At 34.8% G+C, this 25,670-nt stretch overlaps 4 protein-coding genes and 1 long non-coding RNA gene across 6 annotated transcripts in view; 4 read left to right on the top strand and 1 right to left on the bottom strand.

Annotated features, from left to right (window-relative positions):
• ccdc50a (coiled-coil domain containing 50a) overlaps positions 1–8,125 on the bottom strand; it is a 19,856-nt gene extending 11,731 nt beyond the window's left edge. The window contains exons 1-2 of one of the 2 annotated variants that reach the window (XM_016244942.1): positions 7,781–8,125; positions 2,966–3,028 (exon numbers count right to left, since the gene is read on the bottom strand). In XM_016244942.1, coding sequence (XP_016100428.1) covers positions 2,966–3,028; positions 7,781–7,829 — 112 coding nt within the window. In that variant the 5' untranslated portion in view covers positions 7,830–8,125. The remainder of the gene's footprint in view (positions 1–2,965; positions 3,029–7,780) is intronic. The other variant, XM_016244941.1, reaches the window with a different exon arrangement.
• Positions 8,126–10,047: 1,922 nt separating this feature from the next.
• On the top strand, positions 10,048–10,881 carry LOC107560695 (uncharacterized). Its single transcript, XR_001605760.1, has 4 exons — positions 10,048–10,203; positions 10,336–10,373; positions 10,650–10,743; positions 10,853–10,881. It is a non-coding gene; the product is annotated as an uncharacterized lncRNA (long non-coding RNA).
• Positions 10,882–12,380: 1,499 nt separating this feature from the next.
• Positions 12,381–15,892, top strand: LOC107560680 (platelet glycoprotein V-like). Its single transcript, XM_016244922.1, has 3 exons — positions 12,381–13,028; positions 14,313–15,603; positions 15,744–15,892. The coding sequence occupies exons 1-3, from the start codon at positions 12,603–12,605 to the stop codon at positions 15,890–15,892; spliced, it is 1,866 nt and encodes a 621-aa protein (XP_016100408.1). The 5' UTR covers positions 12,381–12,602.
• A 2,708-nt stretch (positions 15,893–18,600) lies between these two features.
• On the top strand, positions 18,601–20,284 carry LOC107560681 (radical S-adenosyl methionine domain-containing protein 2-like). The gene is made up of 2 exons (XM_016244923.1): positions 18,601–18,941; positions 20,178–20,284. The coding sequence occupies exons 1-2, from the start codon at positions 18,602–18,604 to the stop codon at positions 20,282–20,284; spliced, it is 447 nt and encodes a 148-aa protein (XP_016100409.1). The 5' UTR covers position 18,601.
• A 1,120-nt stretch (positions 20,285–21,404) lies between these two features.
• Positions 21,405–23,247, top strand: LOC107560696 (regulator of G-protein signaling 21). Its single transcript, XM_016244943.1, has 5 exons — positions 21,405–21,521; positions 21,610–21,696; positions 21,947–21,993; positions 22,089–22,255; positions 22,594–23,247. The coding sequence occupies exons 1-5, from the start codon at positions 21,445–21,447 to the stop codon at positions 22,771–22,773; spliced, it is 558 nt and encodes a 185-aa protein (XP_016100429.1). The 5' UTR covers positions 21,405–21,444; the 3' UTR covers positions 22,774–23,247.
• Positions 23,248–25,670: the final 2,423 nt, after the last annotated feature.

The raw sequence follows: 25,670 nt of genomic DNA on the forward strand, positions 1-25,670 counted from the left end.
AGGCTGTGCTAAATCGGCAAGGCAGTAAATCGTAGACACTGACACAATTCTAGCAGACACTGTGCCTCATCTTCCCAAAGTCTGAACACTTGTATTGATCCTGTGACTGCGAGCGCACGCTATATTTAAGAAAGAGCACCAGAAATAAAAAGAAAAAAGCTATAAACTGAAACATTTATGTGATGGATATACCTGATGTAAGTCTAGCTGGCAACATTTTTTTCCAAGGAGCCATTTTGAACTTTAAATAAAAAAAGAGAACAAGGAATTTTCTGGCTTTCAAAATGAAATAAAATAAATTAGATGAAAAACTGAAAACTTAAATTAAAAATGCTGCACTGGCAACTAAACTAAGTTGAAGCTCTACTGCAGTGTTGTTATTGTAAACTAAAACAAAAAAGTAAACTATTATATATATAGTTAATTGAAATCAAGCTGAAAATTGGCACACACTTATTTTAAAAGGGGGGGGGGGGGTGATTCCTTTCTATACTCACTGTATAATTATCAACACTAATAAAAAGAGCTCTACTGCAGTGTTGTAATTTGTTAACTACATTAAAAAATACATCTATTAAAAATCATTTTTGTTAACTGAAATAAAGCTAAACTATATTAGATTAAAAACTTTAAACTTAAATAAAAATGTGAAATTCTGCAATGGCGACTTAAGTTGAAGATGGAAAATTATTTAAAATAATAAAATTAGTAACTAATAAATAAATAAAATTAGGGCTGCCAGTAATGACTATTTTTATTTCGATTAATCTATCGATTAATCTAAACGATTGATTTCCCACAAAATAAATCAACAATTTTAAAGAACATTTTATTAAACTTGCAACTTTGCCATTCAGTAGTGTACCATAAAAAAGTATAAATGTAAACAAGCCATTGACGAAATGTAAAACTAAGAGTAAAAATTTAAAGAAAGTCAGCATGTTCTTAATGTCAATATATCCATATGTTCTGTTCATTACAGCTGTGAGTGCAACTACAAAAGGGGGGAAAATCTATTTCAATTAACCCCAACAGTTGGGTTTTCACATTAAATAAATGCAATGTTTAGACTCCACTAGAATCAAGTATTAAAATTGTATTATTAAAAGTTATTATTAAAAATTGTAAGTATTAAAAATACTCTTAGAAACGTGTAAACAACAGATTTAAATGATCTCCAGCATGATGAAAAAATGAACAGAGGACTTCAGTCGTGAAACTCCAAATGAAATCCAAATTTCTATGAAATCCTTTTTTAAAGCAAAAGTAAAGTGCAAAAGAGTGCAAGCAGCAAGTGTTCATCTCATAGTCCAAATCACGGAAATCAAAGTTCAGTATTATGGTGTAAGAATGACAACATATCCACGTGTCCTGGTCTACTAATAAAATATTGTAATTAATTATTAATTTTTGTGGTAATCAAAATATATGTAGATTAAGTGAACAATAGCCTTTAAATTTACTTAAAATACATATAATAGCAATGAGGAAATAATAATTAGTTCAAATAAAGTATCAAAAGCAAGAAATCATATGGTTTTATTAAACAACGGTTAAAATACTGTATTATAATGTAATAGAGCCACTGATCTATATATAATTATAAAATAATATAATCTCTATTATAGATCAGTGAATAGAGCTAATGTACAGTACGCATTACAACAAAGGCCTGCAGAGGGCGCCAACGGCCTGACGACTGTTTTTACACATTGCTGTGCGATCTAATACTTGTTTAATATTTACCAAGCATCATTTAATTCAAATGTCCACTTAATCTTTAATATTTGGCCATTTCTTTATGACAGAAATGCTATAGCCACTGTAATTAAATGAATATGTGGACATCAAAACGTGTAAACTCAGAGTGAGGGTTTGAGCTTTTATTTTGAAACCCCGAGATAATGATGAATTCTCCTGTGTTTGCGTGGATTTATAAATGATTTACCTTACAAATGGTTCCCGGATGAACGTTATAATAAACCCTAACTCACAACAACATGCACAGATGGAGTTTGAGCCGCTCCACACATGTAATAATTTGACTGAATAATTACAAATAAAATTAAAATGACATATACTACACTACTATATAAACAATACTAAAATAACACTGCTCTGGTGAAGAGAAAATAACCAAGGTTTTAGAGGCTGATGCGGTCAGTATTTAAAGGAGCCCTCACAGGTTCATTTATAGTATTGATGCAGCAGATTAAAGTCTTGTGATCACATAGAAATATGAATTTGCCAGGAGACTTTTGAATAACTGAATTTCACAAGAGGGAGTTTTCAGATCTTTCCGACACCATATTGTTGAAAGACTCTACAATGCCTCTTCAGGAAAACACAAGGACTGTGAAGTGCAGCTGGAGTATATGGAATCAGATGCTTTGTCTAAAGTGCCATTTCATTTGAAAAATTGTCTATTGTCAATAGTGTAAATATATACGAAGCACAGTTCACTCAGAAGTCACTTTCAACCCAAGCAGCTTTCTGTTGGACAACACGGGGAATTTGAGTAACCAGCTTGAACTGATCTGCTTGTGGAAATCTTTCGCCCTCACATGAAGTTCCCAAATGCGTAGATTCCTACTGAAATGACTAGACTTCAAAAATTCACCAAACAACTGTAAATGTGACCGCACAGTTACCACTATGTCCTCAAGAGCTCTTTGTGACTTTCAACATGGTTTCTTCAAATTCAAGAGCTAATAAAATCCATGTGATGACATGTGTGAGCTGTGGTGAAGCTGTAAACCCTCACACTGCAGTAAAAGGGGAAGATGCTGAGGTGAGTTTGCTGAGGACTTTTCTTTCCACTCTCATTAATGCTCTGTTAAGGATGGGGAACACCACAGTGGCTTTGAATGACTCATTTGGTGTCAACAAACAGCTTCAGGATTCCAGGTCATAACTTTCCATGCATTGAAGTTCATTTAAGATGCAAAGGGTCAAGAGGACTTACTTTCCTGTTCCTGAAGGTTGTGGGCAAGACAGTGGTCTTCTAGCACAGCAAAGTCCCGGCACACTGCAGACAGACAGAAAGAGATAGAAACCAGATTATTTACTGTTAACAAAGAGCTAAGTCACAGTTTCAACCGACACAGCGCAAACCTCAGGATAACAGGTTTAGATTAACATCGTCTATGAGCATTTATCTGAATGTACAATATAGCAGTGTTTCCCACAGACTAACAGTCTGTGTGTGTCAGCACTTCCCCCGGCGGAAATACATACACTGTGTGCACAATTATTAGGCAAGTGATGATTTTGACCATATCATCATTTTATCCATAATATAGCGGTTTACACAGTAACGGCTGTAAACAAAGCAGGGCTGTGCTCATGAATGCTACTTTATATTTATATGAAAACCAAGACAGTCTGTTCCCTTCGAAGATACATTCATATAAAAACATCATTCATATGAAAACGCAGAGTTCTGATTTTGAAATGTGGCAGAGCTCATGTTTATTCAACGAAGTCAAATTCTTCTGGAAAATCTATTTGTGGCGGTCAGTGTTGATATTGTGGCGGGCCGCCACAAATAAACCAAAGTATGGGAAACACTGGTAGTTAGTATTGAACTTGCACTACTATTCAAATGTTTGGGGCTAAGTAAGATTTTTTTTTTAAAGAAATTATTCTTTTTGTTAAGTGAGGATACATTAAATTGATCATAATATTACAAAACATTTCTATTTCAAATAAATGCTGTTCTTTTGAAATCTCCATTTGTAGCAGTAAAGACTATACTCATGGCAAAAATAAAAGATTAAATAATTATAATAAAAAATGCCATATGAGCAGTAAAGGCTATATTCATGGCAAAAATAAAAGTTAAAGTAATATTTTTAAATTACAATACACACAACTCAGTTTTGACAACATACAATAATATTCTTTAGTTGAATATTTAAAACCCTTTTAAAATAAATGTTTAATCATTCAAATACATTTATCAAAGAAGTATGTTTGTGCTACAAGGTAAACTTTTTTTTTTATAAAAGGAAAATAAAATTCTGTGGAAATTTTGCGGGGTCTGCATTAGTCTGAAACTGCAGCGCAACCGACCATTAGCACCTCAGTTATAAATACAACTCGAGAAACTGAAACCATGTCCTCCACATCCGCCCTTTAACATCCTCTTATCTGCTTTTTTATGCTTCATTAAGGCTTGATTCTGCACCTGGCAGCCTCACAGCGGTTTAGACAGGTGCAGGTGGAGAAGCAGTGAAATCTATGTATCGTCTTAATTCGTGACTGATGACACAATGAATGCCCTCTGATACAAGCTCCGATAACCTAAATCCGATAAAAGCAACTTTAGCATTTCGGTCTGCCAGGAAATCTGCACTACTCTTTCTGGGAACTGAATGTGATTAACATAACCAAACACACACTCCAGTTTCACACCATAATCAGACTCTTGCTACAGATGTGAGGGACTTTAGTGGCAGGTTTAATAACGATGTGAAAAACTATTCACTATTCAAATGTTTGGGGCTAAGTAAGATTTTTTTTTTAAAGAAATTATTCTTTTTGTTAAGTGAGGATACATTAAATTGATCATAATATTACAAAACATTTCTATTTCAAATAAATGCTGTTCTTTTGAAATCTCCATTTGTAGCAGTAAAGACTATACTCATGGCAAAAATAAAAGATTAAATAATTATAATAATAAAAAATGCCATATGAGCAGTAAAGGCTATATTCATGGCAAAAATAAAAGTTAAAGTAATATTTTTTAAAAATTACAATACACACAACTCAGTTTTGACAACATACAATAATATTCTTTAGTTGAATATTTAAAACCCTTTTAAAATAAATGTTTAATCATTCAAATACATTTATCAAAGAAGTATGTTTGTGCTACAAGGTAAACCTTTTTTTTTTTTTTTTATAAAAGGAAAATAAAATTCTGTGGAAATTTTGCGGGGTCTGCATTAGTCTGAAACTGCAGCGCAACCGACCATTAGCACCTCAGTTATAAATACAACTCGAGAAACTGAAACCATGTCCTCCACATCCGCCCTTTAACATCCTCTTATCTGCTTTTTTATGCTTCATTAAGGCTTGAATCTTTGCCTTCATGAGCAAAGAGCAGCTGCAACTCAACAACAAAATGCTGAATCCACATGCACAAAATGACTGAAAACAGAAACCACAAGGACATTCTTCAAGGAGAAACAAACAGAAACTCGTGAGTGATAAATGTGGGATGGTGCTCGTCTTCATCCTGTTAATAAGTTGAAAACGTATTAAACTCCAGATCCACTTTCGCATAAACATGTGCAAACTTTTAAGCGGTACCAAATGCTACGACATTCTGAAGTTTACAGTCGAGGTTTTCACAGGAATTGCTATGGGGTTAATATAACAAAATAAACAGAAACAAATAGAGCAGTTGATACTGTTTGTATATTGTTAATATTGTTTAATTTACATGAAATATTTACCTAGAAACCAACATTTGGTCCCCAATTAGCTAGAATTACTTGATTTCTGACATTCAGTTTCAAACCAGTAACTGAATCTGAATGAAAAGCAGTTCATTTTAAAAACACCAAACTCCTTAAAATTGGTGAATTTGGCCTGTCCCACCTCTAAAGATCTTAACCTTCTATGTATTTAAGTTAAAGTAACTTATATTATTAAATACATAAGCAACATTTGGTCACCAATTAGGCAGAATTTTTTTTCCAGTTCCACACCAATCACGGAATCTGAATGAAAAATTGCTTGTTTTAAATGCATCAAACATTAAACTTTCAGCGGTCTTATCTTTCTGGAATGTATTTAAGTTAGTCTATATTTTATTTTTTACTTTAAATAAATAACTACAAACCATCATTTGATCCCCAATTAGCTAGAATCAGGCTACTTGATTTCTGAATTTCAGTTTCAGACCAATAACTGAACCTAAACGAAAAGTAGCTCATTTTAAACAACTTTACTGTATTTAACAGTTAAAATCACATATGCAACTAGAAATCAACATTCGGTTCCTAATTAGCTTGATTTTTTTGAAATTCTGTTTCAGACCAACAACTGAATCTGAGCGAAAATTATATATCGAAACTTCTTTAAATTTTTGATGTATTTTTTTAAATTTTATTTTTGAAGATTGTTGGTAACCAAACAGTTAACGGTAGCCTGTGATTCCATATGAATGTCAATGCTACCAGCAACTGTTTGGTTACCAACAATCTTCAAAATATGAGGAACGTCATGAGTGTGAGCAAATAATGACCTAATTTTCATTTTTGGGTAAACAATCCTTTTATGTTAAAATCCCTTATTTGATATGAAATAACTAGAAACCAACATTTGGTGCCCAATTAGTATGGGGGTAGAATTGTTGTATAGATTATGATCCACAAATAAATAGAATGAGATCCACAAATAAATCTTAAAGTTTCACAAACATGAATTAAATTCACAAATAAATAAAATGAGATTTGCAAATAAAAAACATATTCACAAATATATATTTATGTCACAACCACAACTTTACCTGGCATTTATTTGTGAATCGCGTCCTGTGCATTTGTAGATAGCGCACGCATTTGTGAATCGTGTCCTGTGCATTTGCGAATTGTGAAACATTTCTTGCGTCAAGACGTGCTGACAATCCATGGATCATAATCTATTTATTTGGAATTAAGCAACAATTCTACCCCCATAAATTAGCTACTGGTTTCTGACCAATAACTGAATCTGAAGCTCATATACTATCACAAACTGGATTTGGGGCAGAAATGACAGGGTCTGTAAACACTAATCCATCCTAAGCATCAAATGAGGTTAAAATTAGTGGGTTGAAATCCTGCAAAGCTATCTCCCCCCCCTTAATAACATGATTAGTCATCAACAGCTTGTGTTGCACCACAGACATCTTCAGTATGTAGAAGATTTTCATGAATCTCTCAACACATGTGCCAGCATTCACACTGCTGACCGCGCGCACACACACACACACACGTCTGGTAAGCTATCCTTGTGGGGACTCTCCATAGGAGTAATGTTTTTTCTACTGTACAGACCTTATATTTTATTGCCCTACACCAACCCTACCCCTCACAGGAAACTTTCTGCATTTTTAGATTTTCAAAAAACTTAATTCTGTATGATTTATAAGCTTTTGTACCTGTGGGGACCACAATTTAGATCCCCACCATGACACGAGTCCCCATGAGTCTGTGTGTAGTCAGGTTTAAGTCCCCACCAGGATATATAAACCAGTACACACACAAACACACACTTGTGACCGAGTCCTACTCTCCTCACCCTCATTTAATTGAATCTAATTTCACTTCACATAGATGGCTAATGAAGGAGAGGAAGAAGTCCACTAATAATAGGCCTACGAGAAGAAAGGGGAAATTCAAGCTAAAGCTAACGTCAGGCATCGCACACGCCATCTATTACACGATATCTGAGGCAAAACAGGCCCGAATTCATTCGCTTTCTCTTTCTATATCAGATGGATATTAATAGCGGCGTTTCTCAGTAACAGCGTTTTCAATGGCTGTTTGACTTAACTCCCTTCAGCAAATATGGTACATATATGGTTCATGGTACAAAAGGTAACCAATTTACTGACAGTCAAAATAACAGTTTACCTTCGTAATTCACCACAATGTAATGATATGTAACCGTGTTTGCTCGTTTTGAATCATCTGACAGGCCATCTGAATTAAGCTCGCGTTTATTTTAACGCAGTAACACACAACGTACGCGCACCACCATCATCATCTTCTTCTTCACTCACCCTCTTTTACACCAGGCAGGTTGTTCTTATCAATAGTAAAATCAGCCATGTCGTCGGCGCTTAATGTTTCTGAAGGTTATTGTTATTGACTGATGGCGGTTTCCGTCAGATTAATAAATCCCGATCGATGTCTTCGGGAATGTGTCGCTCTGATTGGTTTCTGCCGCCAGCCGAGGTTTCTGTCCGTCCCTCCCTCTGTACCCACAGCAGATGAATATTATGAGCTGACACACACACACCAAGAAAAAGCGGAGTGTGTGTTTGCTACGGATGGCAGGGAGGGTCATCACGCAGAGAGAACACACGTCACACACCCAGTGAACCCGAGCAGTCCTCGAATCCTGCAGCTCCCAGATTCTGTCAGTAGTAAGCCACCTGCATGTTCTGTACATATTTAAAAACCCAGTTAATGGTCGGTATTTAAGTTTGAGGAATGTCTCATTTATTTCAGGCCAGTATAAACACTTATTAATAGATTATTCATTTCTCTATCACTCTTTTTCTATCACACTTTTGGAAAATGCAGCTACTCACTCTGGTGCTTCCACGATTTTAAAATATTAAAATATATGTATATTATAAAATGTAAATGTGTTAATATTAATATGTTAAATATGCCTACTCTATATGTTAAATATAGAGTAACCAAGAGCTTATATTAACTGATGAATTATTTATTGATGAATTACTGTAAGAAAGCTTAAAAGTTAAAATATCCAAAGCTATTATAAATGATAATTATAAAATGTCTGTAAAGTATTGTAATTATTATTATTTTTTTTCAATTAGAGTTTCTATCGAATGGAAAATACCTCACTTCCAAAGTTTTCCTTTTAGGAAAAAAATAAAAAATTAAATAATCAGCATTATAACAACAAAATATTTCATGGTAAATACATAGTACAATATTTGATGAAATTGTATTTATTATTATTTTTAAGAAATATTGTAATTATTTTGTAATTATATGGTATTACGTCAATGCTGTAATGATTGATAGAAATTTAAAAAAGTAAATAGAAAAAGTTATAAGCTAAAATATCTAACACATAGAAAATAAAATGAACTTAACTTAAATATTTTTTTAACATGATGACATGGATCTGATTTTCTTTTATAGGTTTTAATGCAATAAAAAAAATAATATATATATATGGTAAATATGCAGCAGAGTAACTCAGTATAATAATTTGGAATATGATTTATCATTATTTTTTAAGAAATATATAATTGTAATTATAAATATGTAATTGTAATTATTGTGTCATTGATGTTATGAAAATTGTAAAAAAGCTATAATATAGAAAATAAAAACACACACAAAAAAAATATTATTTTTACACAACAGGTTTGTTAATTATGGATATGGATCTCAATGTTTTTAAGTCTTTATCCAACTGAAGTTTCTATCAGATGTAAAAGTCACCAAAATGACATTATATCATATGAAATCCATCATCATGTTTTTGTTATTCTAGGCACTGACAATACGTTTATATACTTTTAGTTAAATTAAAAGAAGAATGCCAGGAACACTTTACCATCCACAGATGAATGATCCCCAGTAGTGCCGGTGATTTACTCTTGTCCCAACATACACCGCCGCTGACTGATTGCTCGTCGTTGGCCCTGAGACCACATCAGAACATCAGTCCTGGCTGTCACGGACCCTTTTTAGAGACAGAACGTACACCGTCACACTTTTGATTTACAGCGATGACACATCCTCATGTCTTCACGCTTGATTAAAAGTGTCCCATCTGATGAGCCTCCAGCAGAAGAGCCTTTGGTCAAGCAGGAGCAAATACACACCAGGATCATTCCTTCAGTGCCATGGACAGACTATTCTCAGGAAGTCTTCTTCCACGACTTGCTTTTTTACTTCTGATTGGTGCTCTCAACGTTCACACAAGAAGCCTTGCAAGTCCAGATGAGTACAGGCTACTAATCTGATCTAAATGACTGACTGAAGTGAAGTTTTTGACGTCTTCACGCTTGATTAAATGTGTCCCATCTGATGAGCCTCCAGCAGAAGAGCCTTTGGTCAAGCAGGAGCAAATACACACCAGGATCATTCCTTCAGTGCCATGGACAGACTATTCTCAGGAAGTCTTCTTCCACGACTTGCTTTTTTACTTCTGATTGGTGCTCTCAACGTTCACACAAGAAGCCTTGCAAGTCCAGATGAGTACAGGCTACTAATCTGATCTAAATGACTGACTGAAGTGAAGTTTTTGATCAGAGAATTCATTTAAATCAGTCTCGTTGTATCTTAATTGGCTGATTGTGTGCTGAATTGCATATTTCCATTTTTACAGTCAACCAGGTTTTCCATTCAAAGGATGATTCAGACGTCCAGAACCAGATTTGGGCATTTCTGCTACGGAAAAACATCATGCCTGTCCAAGAAAAGGATGTAATAGGTAAATAAATGCATTTTATTTGTGTGTTGCACAGATTGTCTTACTCCTAGCAAATGTGTATGAATTAAAAGTTAATAAACATCTTATAATCCACAAACCTGCACTTAGTTACTTGTTCTTCCTGAATTGCAGAACTCAAACTGGCCAGAAAAATCGCAGAGCTGCAGGAGGTATGTTTAATTTTGGTCATGTGCAAATCATGGAAGGAAGTTAAATACAATTAAATGTTAAATTAATTTTAATTAAATTAAAAAAATTACACACACACACACACACACATATATATATATATATATATATATATATATATATATATATATATATATATGTATGTATGTTAAAAGAAACTATTATTACAAAAGCTAATTGTCAGCTTGCATATATATATGTATGTATGTTAAAAGCAACTATTATTACAAAAGCTAATTGTCAGCTTGCTGTTTCAGCTCGAGGCTCTTCAAGAGGAGCTAAATGTAGAAAGAAAATTGGTGTCAAATGCAATAGAAAAAGAGAGATTGATGACCAGCAAAAGAGATGATGGTAAGCATTGCTTTTTAATGAACAGATATAATGTATATCTTTAATGCAGTGTCTGTCAATTGCATAAATGCAGATGTAATTTTTTTTTTTTTTTACATTTTTATTTTAGCCTGTTTCTGGAAATACTGTGTTTGAGGATCTTAATCTGAAGAGCCAGGAGCAAGAAAATCAGCAAAATCATCTAATGCCTTACGACGTGTCAAACAAGCAGAACTTTTTCAGATATGGAATGTCATGATAGTTACGATGTACTCATGACTGTACTCGTATAACAAAAATGTAGTTTATTTAAATGTCATATCAATAAAACATCAAGTGAAATTGATTGATTTTACTCTTTCATCTCATTGTGCAAAATATTCCCTATTTTTTTTAAAGGATCTTGAGATCAAATTAAACACGAGTACATAATTTTACAATGTCAATTGTACAATAATGTCAAAATTAAATAAGCTAAAACTGATTGGCTTTTTAAGAGCTTTTGTCTCCCTCTAGTGTTAAGACTTTGTTGAACAACACATATTATACCTAGAGCAGGGGTCTACAAACTCGGTCCTGGAGGGCCGGTGTTCTGCAGAGTTTAGCTCCAACCCTAATCAAACACACCTGAACCAGCTAATCAAGATCTTACTAGGTATACTAGAAACTTTCAGGTAGGTGTGTTGAGGCAAGTTGGAGTTGAACTGTCTTAAAGGAATAGTCCCCCCCCCCTCATAAAAATATAAAAATAAAATAATAAAAAAATAAAAACTTTACAAGTTTATTTTTTTCTGTTAAACACAAAAGAATATATTAACCAAAGAGTTGACGGTAGCCATTGACTTCCACAGTATTTTCCCATATACTATGGAAGTCAATGGCTACCGCTGACTGTTTGGTTACCAACATTCTTCAAAATATCTTCTTTTGTACTCAACAGAAGAATGAAACTATACTAGAAACTTTCAGGTAGGTGTGTTGAGGCAAGTTGGAGTTGAACTGTCTTAAAGGAATAGTCCCCCCCCTCATAAAAATATAAAAATAAAATAATAAAAAAATAAAAACTGTACAAGTTTATTTTTTTCTGTTAAACACAAAAGAATATATTAACCAAAGAGTTGACGGTAGCCATTGACTTCCACAGTATTTTCCCATATACTATGGAAGTCAATGGCTACCGCTGACTGTTTGGTTACCAACATTCTTCAAAATATCTTCTTTTGTACTCAACAGAAGAATGAAACTCATACTGGCTTGGAATGACATGAGGACCAAAAACGATGTCAGAATTTTTCATTTTTGTGGAACATAAAAGAATATATTTTGGAAACTGTGTTTTCTATCCATATAATTAAAGTCAATTGGGTCCAAAGGTGTTTTAGAGCCAGTGGACAAAAATTGAGTCTAAGTGGTCCACTGAGTCTAATGCTGTTTTGGACTCAATGGACAAAAAAATAAAGAAGGAATGAGGTCACACAGCTTTGGAACAACATGAGAGGGAGTCATCGCTTTAAAGCATGATCAGGTTTTTTTCAATATCAGAGCTTTTTTATTGTACATGCTGCAATTTATAAAATGAAAACTGATCAATTATATAATGAAGAAGACTCTTATAATGACTTAAGCCTGTATTTGTTCCCCAGTTTGAGAGTATGTGGTTCACGTTTGTTCTACTTCAACTTCTGCCTCAGCTCACCCTCAGTGCTCATTGTCCCAATGGGTGCGTTTGTGACATTAGGGGTTCTGCAAAATGCATTGGGGACATCACTGACATACCCCCTCTCGACCCAACAACAACCTTCCTACTCCTGCTAAATGACACAAACATAAAGGTCCTCAAAGACAGAAGTTTCCAGCCGTTCTCTCTTCTGATACGACTGATGATCACGCACAACACTCTTGACAACATCCAACCAGAAGCCTTCCATGGTGCTCCACAGCTTCGGTCCATCAAACTGTCATCAAACGCACTCTCTGTCCTCCCACCCAAGGTGTTTAGTGAGCAGAGCAATTTGGAGCAGCTGCAGCTAGATGGTAACCAAATAGCTTCCATTAGTTCAGAACTCTTTGAGGCGATGGTCAACCTAACTGAACTAAATCTGAGCAAGAACCGCCTTTCCCAACTGGACGCTCACGTCTTCCAGAGTTTGACCAAGCTGAATTACCTAAACTTAGCTGATAACCAACTGAGGAACCTCCCGAAGACCCTTTTCCACAACCTCCGGCAACTCAAATCTCTGGTGATCTCGTCCAACCAATTGGAGACACTTGAAAGTGGTTCCTTTGACCATTTAAGCAACCTGTTGGTGCTAATGCTACAGAAGAACCAGATCCGAAACTCGGTCCTGGAGGGCCGGTGTTCTGCAGAGTTTAGCTCCAACCCTAATCAAACACACCTGAACCAGCTAATCAAGATCTTACTAGGTATACTAGAAACTTTCAGGTAGGTGTGTTGAGGCAAGTTGGAGTTGAACTGTCTTAAAGGAATAGTCCCCCCCCCCTCATAAAAATATAAAAATAAAATAATAAAAAAATAAAAACTTTACAAGTTTATTTTTTTCTGTTAAACACAAAAGAATATATTAACCAAAGAGTTGACGGTAGCCATTGACTTCCACAGTATTTTCCCATATACTATGGAAGTCAATGGCTACCGCTGACTGTTTGGTTACCAACATTCTTCAAAATATCTTCTTTTGTACTCAACAGAAGAATGAAACTCATACTGGCTTGGAATGACATGAGGTCCAAAAACGATCATTTTTGGGTGAACTAACCTTTTAAGGACACACATGAACATATGAACACTGAGAATAATGGACATAAATAATGTAAAAAAAAAAAGTATTAGAGACACAATTTAGGTACAAATAGATAAAAACTGTCCAACAAAAATAAGGAAAATGTTATTTTATTTTGGCTTCTTCACAAAAAAAAACAAAAAAAAAACAATGCCTTACAAGTACACACAATAAAGACAAAAAAAAAAAAACTCATCAAGACGGATGCAGGCTTCCATGTGGGCTGCACTGCAGACTATGATAAGTGTAAAAAGGGAAGAGCTATTTCCAAAGTATGGTTATTAAAAGCAGAATGCGTCCGTTTTAGCTAGACAGTCTTCAATACTTGTGAGAGGTAAGTATAACATTGCTACTTAATTTATTTGTTTTGGTAACTTAAAGGAATAGTTCGCCCAGAAATGTTCTCGTTCTTATGTCATTCCAAACCTGCATGACTTTCTCTCTTCAGTGGAACATAAAAGAATATATTTTGGAAACTGTGTTTTCTATCCATATAATTAAAGTCAATTGGGTCCAAAGGTGTTTTAGAGCCAGTGGACAAAAATTGAGTCTAAGTGGTCCACTGAGTCTAATGCTGTTTTGGACTCAATGGACAAAAAAATAAAGAAGGAATGAGGTCACACAGCTTTGGAACAACATGAGAGGGAGTCATCGCTTTAAAGCATGATCAGGTTTTTTTCAATATCAGAGCTTTTTTATTGTACATGCTGCAATTTATAAAATGAAAACTGATCAATTATATAATGAAGAAGACTCTTATAATGACTTAAGCCTGTATTTGTTCCCCAGTTTGAGAGTATGTGGTTCACGTTTGTTCTACTTCAACTTCTGCCTCAGCTCACCCTCAGTGCTCATTGTCCCAATGGGTGCGTTTGTGACATTAGGGGTTCTGCAAAATGCATTGGGGACATCACTGACATACCCCCTCTCGACCCAACAACAACCTTCCTACTCCTGCTAAATGACACAAACATAAAGGTCCTCAAAGACAGAAGTTTCCAGCCGTTCTCTCTTCTGATACGACTGATGATCACGCACAACACTCTTGACAACATCCAACCAGAAGCCTTCCATGGTGCTCCACAGCTTCGGTCCATCAAACTGTCATCAAACGCACTCTCTGTCCTCCCACCCAAGGTGTTTAGTGAGCAGAGCAATTTGGAGCAGCTGCAGCTAGATGGTAACCAAATAGCTTCCATTAGTTCAGAACTCTTTGAGGCGATGGTCAACCTAACTGAACTAAATCTGAGCAAGAACCGCCTTTCCCAACTGGACGCTCACGTCTTCCAGAGTTTGACCAAGCTGAATTACCTAAACTTAGCTGATAACCAACTGAGGAACCTCCCAAAGACCCTTTTCCACAACCTCCGGCAACTCAAATCTCTGGTGATCTCGTCCAACCAATTGGAGACACTTGAAAGTGGTTCCTTTGACCATTTAAGCAACCTGTTGGTGCTAATGCTACAGAAGAACCAGATCCGAGAGATTCCTCCATGTCTTTTCTGGCACTTGCCGTCCCTGCTCACCCTCTCAATGTCGGCCAACCAACTCCGGTATATTCCATCCGAGAGCTTCTACTACTTGCCCAACCTGACCAAGCTCACCCTCTACAAGAACCCCTTGATATCCCTACCTTACCAGCTAATGGGACACATGCCAAGGCTCCAAGAATTGTACCTTTACGAAACCAATCTATCCACTCTCCCATGGAACCTTTTTGCTAACATGACCAACCTACGAGCTCTCAATTTATACTTCAACAACAAGTTGACCTCCCTGCCAAAGAGCCTCTTCTGTTGCCTGCCCAACCTGAAGAAACTGTCCCTGAAGAACAACAACCTTCGGGAACTGGACCCGGAGCTTTTCTCAAAATTAATTAGTCTTAAAATTCTGATGCTTAATGAGAACAAGCTTGAGTCTCTCCCATCGGCAATCTTTCGCAACACCTTAAGACTAGAAATACTAGACCTGAACCACAACTATCTGATGTATCTCCCGGGAGATGTTTTTGTACACGCAAGGGTGCTAAAGGACCTCTCTCTTAGTGGCAACAAGTGGAATTGCGATTGTAGCATTATGGGTATTGCAGAATGGATTCGTGAAAACCCAAAACTAATCAGTGACTTGGACAAAGGAGTAACATGCTATGAACCGTACCGCTTAGAAAACCATCCTCTGCAAACGCTGACTTACGAAGAACTCCATTGTGGTGTTTTCCAGACAACGTTTATTGGTACAAATGCCATTACCACTCCAGTGACACCAAACCCACATTAGTCTACGACTTCAAGCACAACAGCAAGAAATACTGCGACTGCAACTACAAGTACTTTTATAACAGCCACCTCTCTACTTTCTCCTACACCTGATCATATTTACTTGAAACAAGGCAATGGTAACAAGAATGATCTGGCATTCTACGATACAATTGTGCTGGAAAACGAACCTGAAATTGTGCACAACAATCATTACAATGGCTGGGTGTACCTGTGGACTGTCCCGTCGACGGGTCCCTACAGTGGATTCATGATGGCTTTGTACATTGTTCTCTCGGTCACTGGTGTAGTCCTGATTGCGGCCAGTTTATATGTGTTGTTTCAGCTTCATAAGATGATGTGGGTGTTAGGAAAAGTCACTATGGGAGACAATCAGAGACTAATGGCTAGAAGAGTACGAAGCTTCAAAGTCAAACTCTAGAGAAAGCTTAAAAACCTCTTCAGTTATTCTACAGCAAACTGTTATGTATTTTCACCTTATAGTGCATATTGTAATTTGTCAAATTCCACTTCATATTAATGAGGAATATAAAAGTCTGAGACCACTAATCAAAAGCTTCTATCTGGCATTTTTCTAATTTTATACAACAAATTTTAATACAAATTATGTTCAGCACAGCAACTTTTGTGACAAGTTTTAAAATGTATATAATCATTTTTGTAAGCATTCATTTATACAGCCATTAACAATGCATTTGTGTTTCTTTTCTAATACACGTTTTCCTTTCTGCAATTTCCACATTCCAGTGCTTTACAATCACAAAACTGATATGAACACACACCCTTGGTGGTTGCTTGCAAAGTGTAAGACCAAATAAAATGTTTCTGTACCTTGAGAGTGGTTTCTTTGCCATGTGTGCCACCTGGTGAGTAAACAATATAGAGCAGAAGCAAAATATGCATACGCGGACATATTTACAATATACCACCCTACTTATTTTCACAAATGATTTTGTTATTTTAGTTATAATTGTTATATTTATTTTTTGTTTCTTTAAATTATTTATTATTATATTATTTTTATTTTATATGATACTATTTTAATTATTATATATTTAAATTATATTAAAACCATTGTTAGAGTATGATACTAAAACTGCAGATTATTTTTAAATATGCACAATGTCAACCATTGTTTTTATTTTACAATAAAATTATTGCTTTTATTTTAGATTAGTATAGTATAGTATAGTATTATTATTATTTAGGGGAAAGAGTGAAGTGTGTATTTTTGGATGTTAAAACACTAATAATAATTATTGCCGCAATTCTTTTAGTGTCACTAGAGGCACAGAAATCTCACACTTCACCTTTAATTATGAGACCAAACCACCCCAATGAAAAGATGTGGCTAAACTATAAATATGTTTGCACATTAGCCTACTATTGCAGCATAGTTAAGCTCACAGCAAACATGTAGCAAGCACTGTTATCAAATTCTTACCACTCCCACATGACTAACAAAACGCCTCAATGAACGAGCCCAACGTTGATGTTTGGTGTGACTCTGAAACTCAAAGAAAGTGGGTGTATGCTTGTCTGTGGGCGCGGTCCATCCGCCAAGTGTGAAAACCTGAAGATCTCTGTTACAACATTAACAGGATGTTTCACATCTTTGAAAATGTTTCCAACATGTTTCACTTGTTTGAAATATCTGAATGACGACTCTCGTACGTTCCCGTTTAATCTGTGACCGTAAAAAAGGTTTTCATTTATAAAGCTGTAAAAACCTTACTGACTGATATTTTAGTGCACTTCCTGCAAACATGGAAAAAATAAAGGGTCTCAATGAAATATGTGCAGTTTCACATGATTAGTGCAAATTGCCACATGACCAGAGCAGTTTATTTCCTGTTTGCACCTTGAGAAAGCTCCAAAACAAAAGGCTAGTAAAGTATGTTACCATAACGATATGACAAAGATTTTTGGTACACATTATCTTTAAGGTGTCTAGTATTAATATATGAATTCACATATATTCAGTTTTGTTAAGTGTGGTCATAGAATGAGTAAACATGTTGATGGTCACAATAGTGACTGGTGGGATAACAGTGAACTTAGGTTTACAATATCAATCCAGTTGCAGTTGCTAGTGAAAATTACACTAAAATGTTGCAATGACAAAATATTGCACTAAATAAAAAATTCAAATGTTACAAAAAATTTACAATATTGATGTTGTAATACTGGTAGCACTAATATAAAAATGTGATGTTATATTTTGCAAAAAAGTAACAATTTTGAAATGCGTTGATTTTTTTGTTTTTTATCTCAGTGTTCCTATCAATGTTGCATAAAGTTTTTTTATGCATAGTAATAATAACCCTAGAATGTGATCAAACAGTTTAAAATAGCTGGGCTAAGATATATAACCATTTTTATGACTGCAGAAATATATTAATTCAGTACTCACCTTATCCCACCGGTCACAATTGTGACCGACCATAATGCTTTTGTTGTTGTCAATGCTGAAATGTTTGGACAAGACCTAAATATCAATTATTAATAGGCCTATCATTATTAGTATTCCAAGAATGACAATGAGATGAAACCTAGCTGTATCTTAATAATTTGCCCCGTGTTTTAAAGAAAAAAACATAACGATCCAGTTACATCCAGGTGACTATAAAGAGAAAAAAACACCACGCCTAGCCTATGTTTGACTCAGCTGATAGTATTCTACTTATCTTTCATTTTCCAGTCCTCCCAAGCAAGAAAAGAAACTAATCAGAAAAGCAACTTGAGACGGCCCCGTATAAAATAGGGAGGTATGAGCTTTCAGAGCCTATAGACATCTTCACCATGTTGACATCAAACCAAGTTGGTTTTGCAGCAATGCTAATGCAATTTTGTTTCAAGAACGTCCACAGCTGCTTAGCAGCCCTGTTGGGATGGATTTTTAAACTGGTATCTGGCACACAGGTGCAACAAACACCTGTCGGAGAGATCAGTCGCCTGAAGACTCGCACCAAAGAGCAGAAAGAGGGCTCCAGCACTCAGTTGACTACTCCAAGCAGTGTAAACTACCACTTTACCCGGCAGTGCAATTACAAATGCGGATTTTGCTTCCACACTGCAAAGACCTCTTTCGTCTTGCCCATTGAAGAGGCAAAGCGAGGCTTACATCTTCTGAAAGAAGCAGGTAGCCTAACATTTACTAATGAGACAGTGTACGATAAGTTGTGAAAATATATTTAACTTAAAATAAAATTACTTCTATTTAACTTAAAGCTCTAAGATTTACACCACAATCGAAAGGGGTAGCCTATGTTTGTTTATTTAGTTAGTTATGCATGCATCCATGCATGCTACTTAACCCGTTTAATCCCACCGGTCACAATAGTGACCGTAAAAAAAGGTTTTCATTTATAAAGCTCTAACAACCTTACTGACTGATGTTTTAGTGCACTTCCTGCAAATATGGAACAAATAAAGGGTCTCAATGAAATATGTGCAGTTTCACGTGATTAGTGCAAATTGTCACATGACCAGAGCAGTTTATTTCCTGTTTGCACCTTGAGAAAGCTCCAAAACAAAAGGCTAGTAAAGTATGTTACCATAACGATATGACAAAGATTTTTGGTACACATTATCTTTAAGGTGTCTAGTATTAATATATGAATTCACATATATTCAGTTTTGTTAAGTGTGGTCATAGAATGAGTAAACATGTTGATGGTCACAATAGTGACTGGTGGGATAACAGTGAACTTAGGTTTACAATATCAATCCAGTTGCAGTTGCTAGTGAAAATTACACTAAAATGTTGCAATGACAAAATATTGCACTAAATAAAAAATTCAAATGTTACAAAAAATTTACAATATTGATGTTGTAATACTGGTAGCACTAATATAAAAATGTGATGTTATATTTTGCAAAAAAGTAACAATTTTGAAATGCGTTGATTTTTTTGTTTTTTATCTCAGTGTTCCTATCAATGTTGCATAAAGTTTTTTTATGCATAGTAATAATAACCCTAGAATGTGATCAAACAGTTTAAAATAGCTGGGCTAAGATATATAACCATTTTTATGACTGCAGAATATGTTCATTCAGTACTCACCTTATCCCACCTGTCACAATTGTGACCGACCATAAAACACAATTTTCCACACACTTAAAAAAAAATTTTTTTTAATTATTGATTATTTCAAAGCGTTACGAATGACACATCATTTGGATATGTTCATGTCTGGGGGAAAAAATGGGGATTAAACGGGTTAGTTTCTAATAATAAACGACAGTACGACAGTAAACGATAATGTAATGTTACCAAAAAGATTAGGCTACATTAAAAAAGTTAACCTTTTTCTCTTAAAGCTGACTGTCGTTTTTATTTTCACACTGTTTTAATATTATCGATTGTATGTTTTAGGAATGGAAAAAGTCAACTCTTCTGGTGGAGAGCCCTTCCTTCACAAGAGAGGTCATTTTCTGGGAGAGCTGGTGCGATTGCAAACAGGAGCTGCAATGGCAGTCTAATCAGAGAAACCTGGTTCCAGAAATACGGTGAGAGTCAATCATGACCAGCAGAGGGCAGAAAAGATTGCTTTTAAACTCTTTGGCTTTAACCTTACACATATTTCACGTTAGTAGAGTTAATAATACTAGGAAATACCTAGGCCAGGGGTGCCCAAACTCAGTCCTGGAGGGCCGGTGTCCTGCAGAGTTTAGCTCCAACTTGCCTCAACATATATATATAAATACCTCAACCGTATAAAACTGAGAAACGTACTATGTCCGTCTCATACACCTCATTCAAGGCCTTAATGTTATTCTCTTCAACTGTCGTGCTGTCACAGCAACAAGAGAACCATCGTAACATAATACGTCTCCAATTCAAGAGTAAACTTGTGTGTGAATATGTGTGTTTTATGAGTCAGGGAGATCAGATTAAAGACTTCGCAGTGTCAATGGAATCCAGAGATTTGTGTGAACATGTTCAGGTATGACAACATCCCTCTCCATCTGCCTGGCGACAGTATATACAGGCGCTAGATGGGAAAAGTCTGTCAAAAACATGAAACATAGAGGATCATTCTGAATAAATATTTCCCGCCACCCCACGATGCCTAAAATGCGTTTCTCGAAGATTCGGATCTACGAGTTCAAGGACCTCATTTGGATAGTTTCATGTCTGGGAAAAATTTGGGATTAAAACGGGTTAACTAATGCAAAACTGAAATAGGCGTCAAAGTTATAGTCATGTTTTATAGCTTTCCTTAACCACCCCATATATATATATATATACATATATATATATATATATATATATAAATACCTCAACCGTATAAAACTGAGAAACGTACTATGTCCGTCTCATACACCTCATTCAAGGCCTTAATGTTATTCTCTTCAACTGTCGTGCTGTCACAGCAACAAGAGAACCATCGTAACATAATACGTCTCCAATTCAAGAGTAAACTTGTGTGTGAATATGTGTGTTTTATGAGTCAGGGAGATCAGATTAAAGACTTCGCAGTGTCAATGGAATCCAGAGATTTGTGTGAACATGTTCAGGTATGACAACATCCCTCTCCATCTGCCTGGCGACAGTATATACAGGCGCTAGATGGGAAAAGTCTGTCAAAAATATGAAACATAGAGGATCATTCTGAATAAATATTTCCCGCCACCCCACGATGCCTAAAATGCGTTTCTCGAAGATTCGGATCTACGAGTTCAAGGACCTCATTCGGAACAAGAAACAACCAAAAACGTAAATGAATTTTACTCGTCTCTCTGCATTCAAACGTTCTGAATCGACTGAAAGATGGATATTTACTAAAGTGTTTATTTGAATTTAGACTGGATGTTCTGGTGAGCAGGAAAAAGCAGAAAAACAATATCAGATGTGTTTTGATTCAGAAAAATACTGAAGACTCTCATTATCAGTAAGTTTTTGAATTGTTATATACATGTGTATAGAACAATTTCAACACTGAAATCATCATTTTATGGGTAATTTATGCATAAGCAGTCGTTTTTAGGCCAGACTGTTTTTGCCTTTACTAGTTCATTCCTTCAGTGTGAAAAAAGACAAATTTCAAATACAAATGTCCATGCAGTCTTCGTAAAATAATTCGAAAAAGATGGGTAAAACTAAAAAGCTCCAATTTCTTGTCATTTCTTCATCTTTTTAAGACTACAAGACCGTGGGCCAAAGCTAGCTGATCTGCTAGAAAATATAGGTTAGCTCAACCACCAATCACCTCTATAGGGTTTATTTTTATATGTTTATTATTTTTTTATCATTATATAAATAAATGTATTATTTTCCGAACAGACTACCTGGATGCCTTTCGTTCATTTCTTCAGTCTGAGTTTAGTGCGGAGAACATTGAATTTTGGCTTGCCTGCAGGGAATATAAGCGGACGACTTCATCTGGCAAACTCTGTAACAAAGCAGCAGATATCTACAAAGAGTTTCTCCATCCCATGGCTCAAAAAGAGGTCAGTATGGGCACTCATTAAAGCGTTAAATAGAATGGAAATGCCATTGCATCAGAGTAATGCTTATTAATTGGAGGGGAGCTGCAAAGGGTATTTGGAATAGTAACGGAAAGAAAGTTGTAGGTTCAAACCCCAGAAACAAGACACCAAATTTCTTCAAAAATAAATGTGCCCTTGCAGGTCGTAAATGAACTTTTTAAAATGCATTAATGATGGGTCAAAAGAAAAACAAGCCAGACTTTTTGCATTTGCCATTTGCTTAACAAACTAAACACCATTGTCACTATAGAAATAGGCCTATACTTCAGTTATCTTTCATGGATGTTACAATTTTGCAGGTAAACATCAACCATCACACTCGTGAGAAGATCAAGAGATCCTTGGTGAAGCCTGACCTCACTTGTTTTGATGAAGCCGAGATGCATATATACAGACTTATGGAGGAAGACTCCTGCCCAAGGTTCCTTAAATCTGAGGCCTATCAGAACCTGAGGAACGCAGCCAGGAACCCAGTGTAGACCAGCCAATGACAACTAATTCACCGGAAAAATGTTTCTTAATGAGCTGGCGCGGCACGTAGAAAGCGGACATATGCACGTGGTTTGGAGGAAATGACAGAGGAGAACAGAAAGTATGTGGTGTGTAGAGGCTCAGCTTCATTGGTTTGAGTGATAAGATGAATGAGAAAAAGAAAAGTGTCACCGTTACAGGAAATGATCAAGAATGAAGGTACATGTTATTTGAGAGATGGTCCGTTCTGTGAAATGGGTTACTTTTATAAACGTTGGTCTTGAAAGTAGATTTCTGTTGGACTGTATGAGACAAATGTGTTGAAGTGTTGAGAAATTGTATTGAGGAATCTCTAACATTGTTAGTTGACATCAAAGAGCATTTTGCTAATCAACTCATATTTTATGAAACACTACATAGGACACTACATAGGACCAGTTACAGCATTTAAACATTCGCTTTACTTTAAACATTCATTTAAATAAAAAACAATTCAAATAAAAGTCAAATAGATTTTGGATTTTTTTTGTTTAAGAAATATGGTGGTAAAAGGGTTGACACATAACCTAAAATCAACTATATATACAGTATATATATATATATATTGTTATACTTTGTGTTTAAGAAAATTCTTTGAAATTAATGGAATAGTTCATTACTAAAATGGAAAATTTGACGGTAACAGGGTTGATGCATAACCTAAAGTCAACTTTATATACATACATAAGCTGCTGGATTTTTTGTTAGGTTTTTCTACCTAAATTCAAGTCAACTCTATCTATCTATCTATCTATCTATCTATCTATCTATCTATCTCTCTATCTATCTGTCTGTCTGTCTATCTATCTATCTATCTATCTATCTCTCTATCTATCTGTCTGTCTGTCTATCTATCTATCTATCTATCTATCTATCTATCTATCTGTCTATCTGTCTATCTGTCTGTCTGTCTGTCTGTCTGTCTATCTATCATCTTTTTCTGGATTTTTCTTTGTGTTTATGAAAATTCCATGGAATATTTAATTGATGGAATGTTTATTACTAAAATGTAAAATACGACGGTAACAGGGCTGATGCAAAACCTTAATGTATATTTTTGTTCAAATTTTAATTTTAATTAGAAATCTAATGAGAAAAGTTTAAATTGAAAGCTCTGAATTTTTATTTATCTTCTCAGAAGAACAATTTGAGAAGCAACAACTTTAATAGACATCCTCATATGTTTCCCATTATCTTACTACTGAGAAACAAAAATGTCTTATTCACTTTACACACATTCTTACACACACACAAACACACACACACACACACACAAATATATAAAATCCATAGTTTTGTACACACACACAAATATGTAAAATCCATGTTTATTGTTTACAATGAATTTTCTTCAGGCATTCAATATTTCCAGTCTGTCCAAAGAGTTAGGGAATGTCACGCCATCTTTATGATTACGACACACAAACATACTGTGAACCGCAGATGAGCTTTACTTAGAAAATCTGTGGACACTGACTAATTATGAGCAGAAAACCAACTCTGAGAAGATGTTTTCCACAGTCTGTGAAGAACTGTGTTTTGGTAACATGTCCGACCCGATCTAATTGATGCGGAGATGAGCCTTAAGTGAAAGACATTGCCATAAAGAGCAATAATAATCCATGTCAGTGCTTAACCCCACTGTGGCAATGACTCACTTCCTGAGATTCATAGCTTAAAAAGGCAATTCAGAGCGTCTAAGAATAACTATGTTTGATTAACCTAAAATTCCACCAACACAGTGAATGTCAACGGTCGTCTGATGCATGCTAGATCTCCCTCAGCTTATGTCCTTCTTGGGGAAGGTTATTCTATAATAAAGACACCACTATTTTAATACTACTGGAAATATCTGTCGTCGTCAGATTTAAAAAAAAAAACCATGTTTATTAGATTAAGATGCTTTTCATTATACAAATATTACCGGATACACATTATTTGATTTCATGGAGATTTTTCTCAGACAGTTTTCACTTGGTCATTAAAATATTATGCTAATTATATAAATACGACCAGAAGAAAATGTTATTGCTCTTTCAAACTCAGGAGACTTAATGGATTTCTCAATTATATTTTGTTTAGGTATCAACTTTGTCTCAGATGTTTCTCATTGCTGGGGAGAAAAAAAAAATAGAAACAAATCTGACTAGAGTAAGAATTCAAAAATTGATGCTAATTAATTTATTTTATAATATTATAATTATTATTTAAGTTTTCAATAAAAAATCTAATGAGAATGTTGTGTTCAAATTGAAATCTACCTTTTGATACATCTTTTGCATAAAAATCTCCATTTAATCTCACTACTGTCTAGAATAAAAAAAATATATATTTTCTTAAGAACATTCACTTTGCCTTACATATTCATATATATTATACATGAAATAAAATATACATCAGAAAGATACGTTTAATTTGGCATTACAATACCTCATCATGAAACATTATGAACATTCAATATTGTTCTAATATAGATTTTATTAATATTTTGAATTAATTTTATTTTTAGATTTTCTGTTTTCATTTTAGTTTAAGTCTATATAGTCTATATCGTTTTTATTTTAATTTCATTTTTAGTTTTATTTATTTTAGTTTTATTTATTAGATTATAATATTTATACAATTCTATATTTATATTTTATTTTAATTTCAGGTAACATTTATTTTATTTTTATGGTTTTAGTTTCAGTTTCAGTTAAATATAATAACCCTTACTGAAAGAGAATTTTAATGCTTGTTATTTCCACAGATATTAAGAAACCAAAAATCTATACAAATTCCACGGAGTTGACATTTTAAAATCTACTCCCAAACATGACAATACATAAAGTAAAGTGATAAAAGAATATATATATATATATATATA

Source organism: Sinocyclocheilus grahami, unplaced genomic scaffold (assembly GCF_001515645.1).
Source record: "Sinocyclocheilus grahami isolate Dianchi unplaced genomic scaffold, SAMN03320097.WGS_v1.1 scaffold739.1, whole genome shotgun sequence".
Lineage (NCBI taxonomy): Eukaryota > Metazoa > Chordata > Actinopteri > Cypriniformes > Cyprinidae > Sinocyclocheilus > Sinocyclocheilus grahami.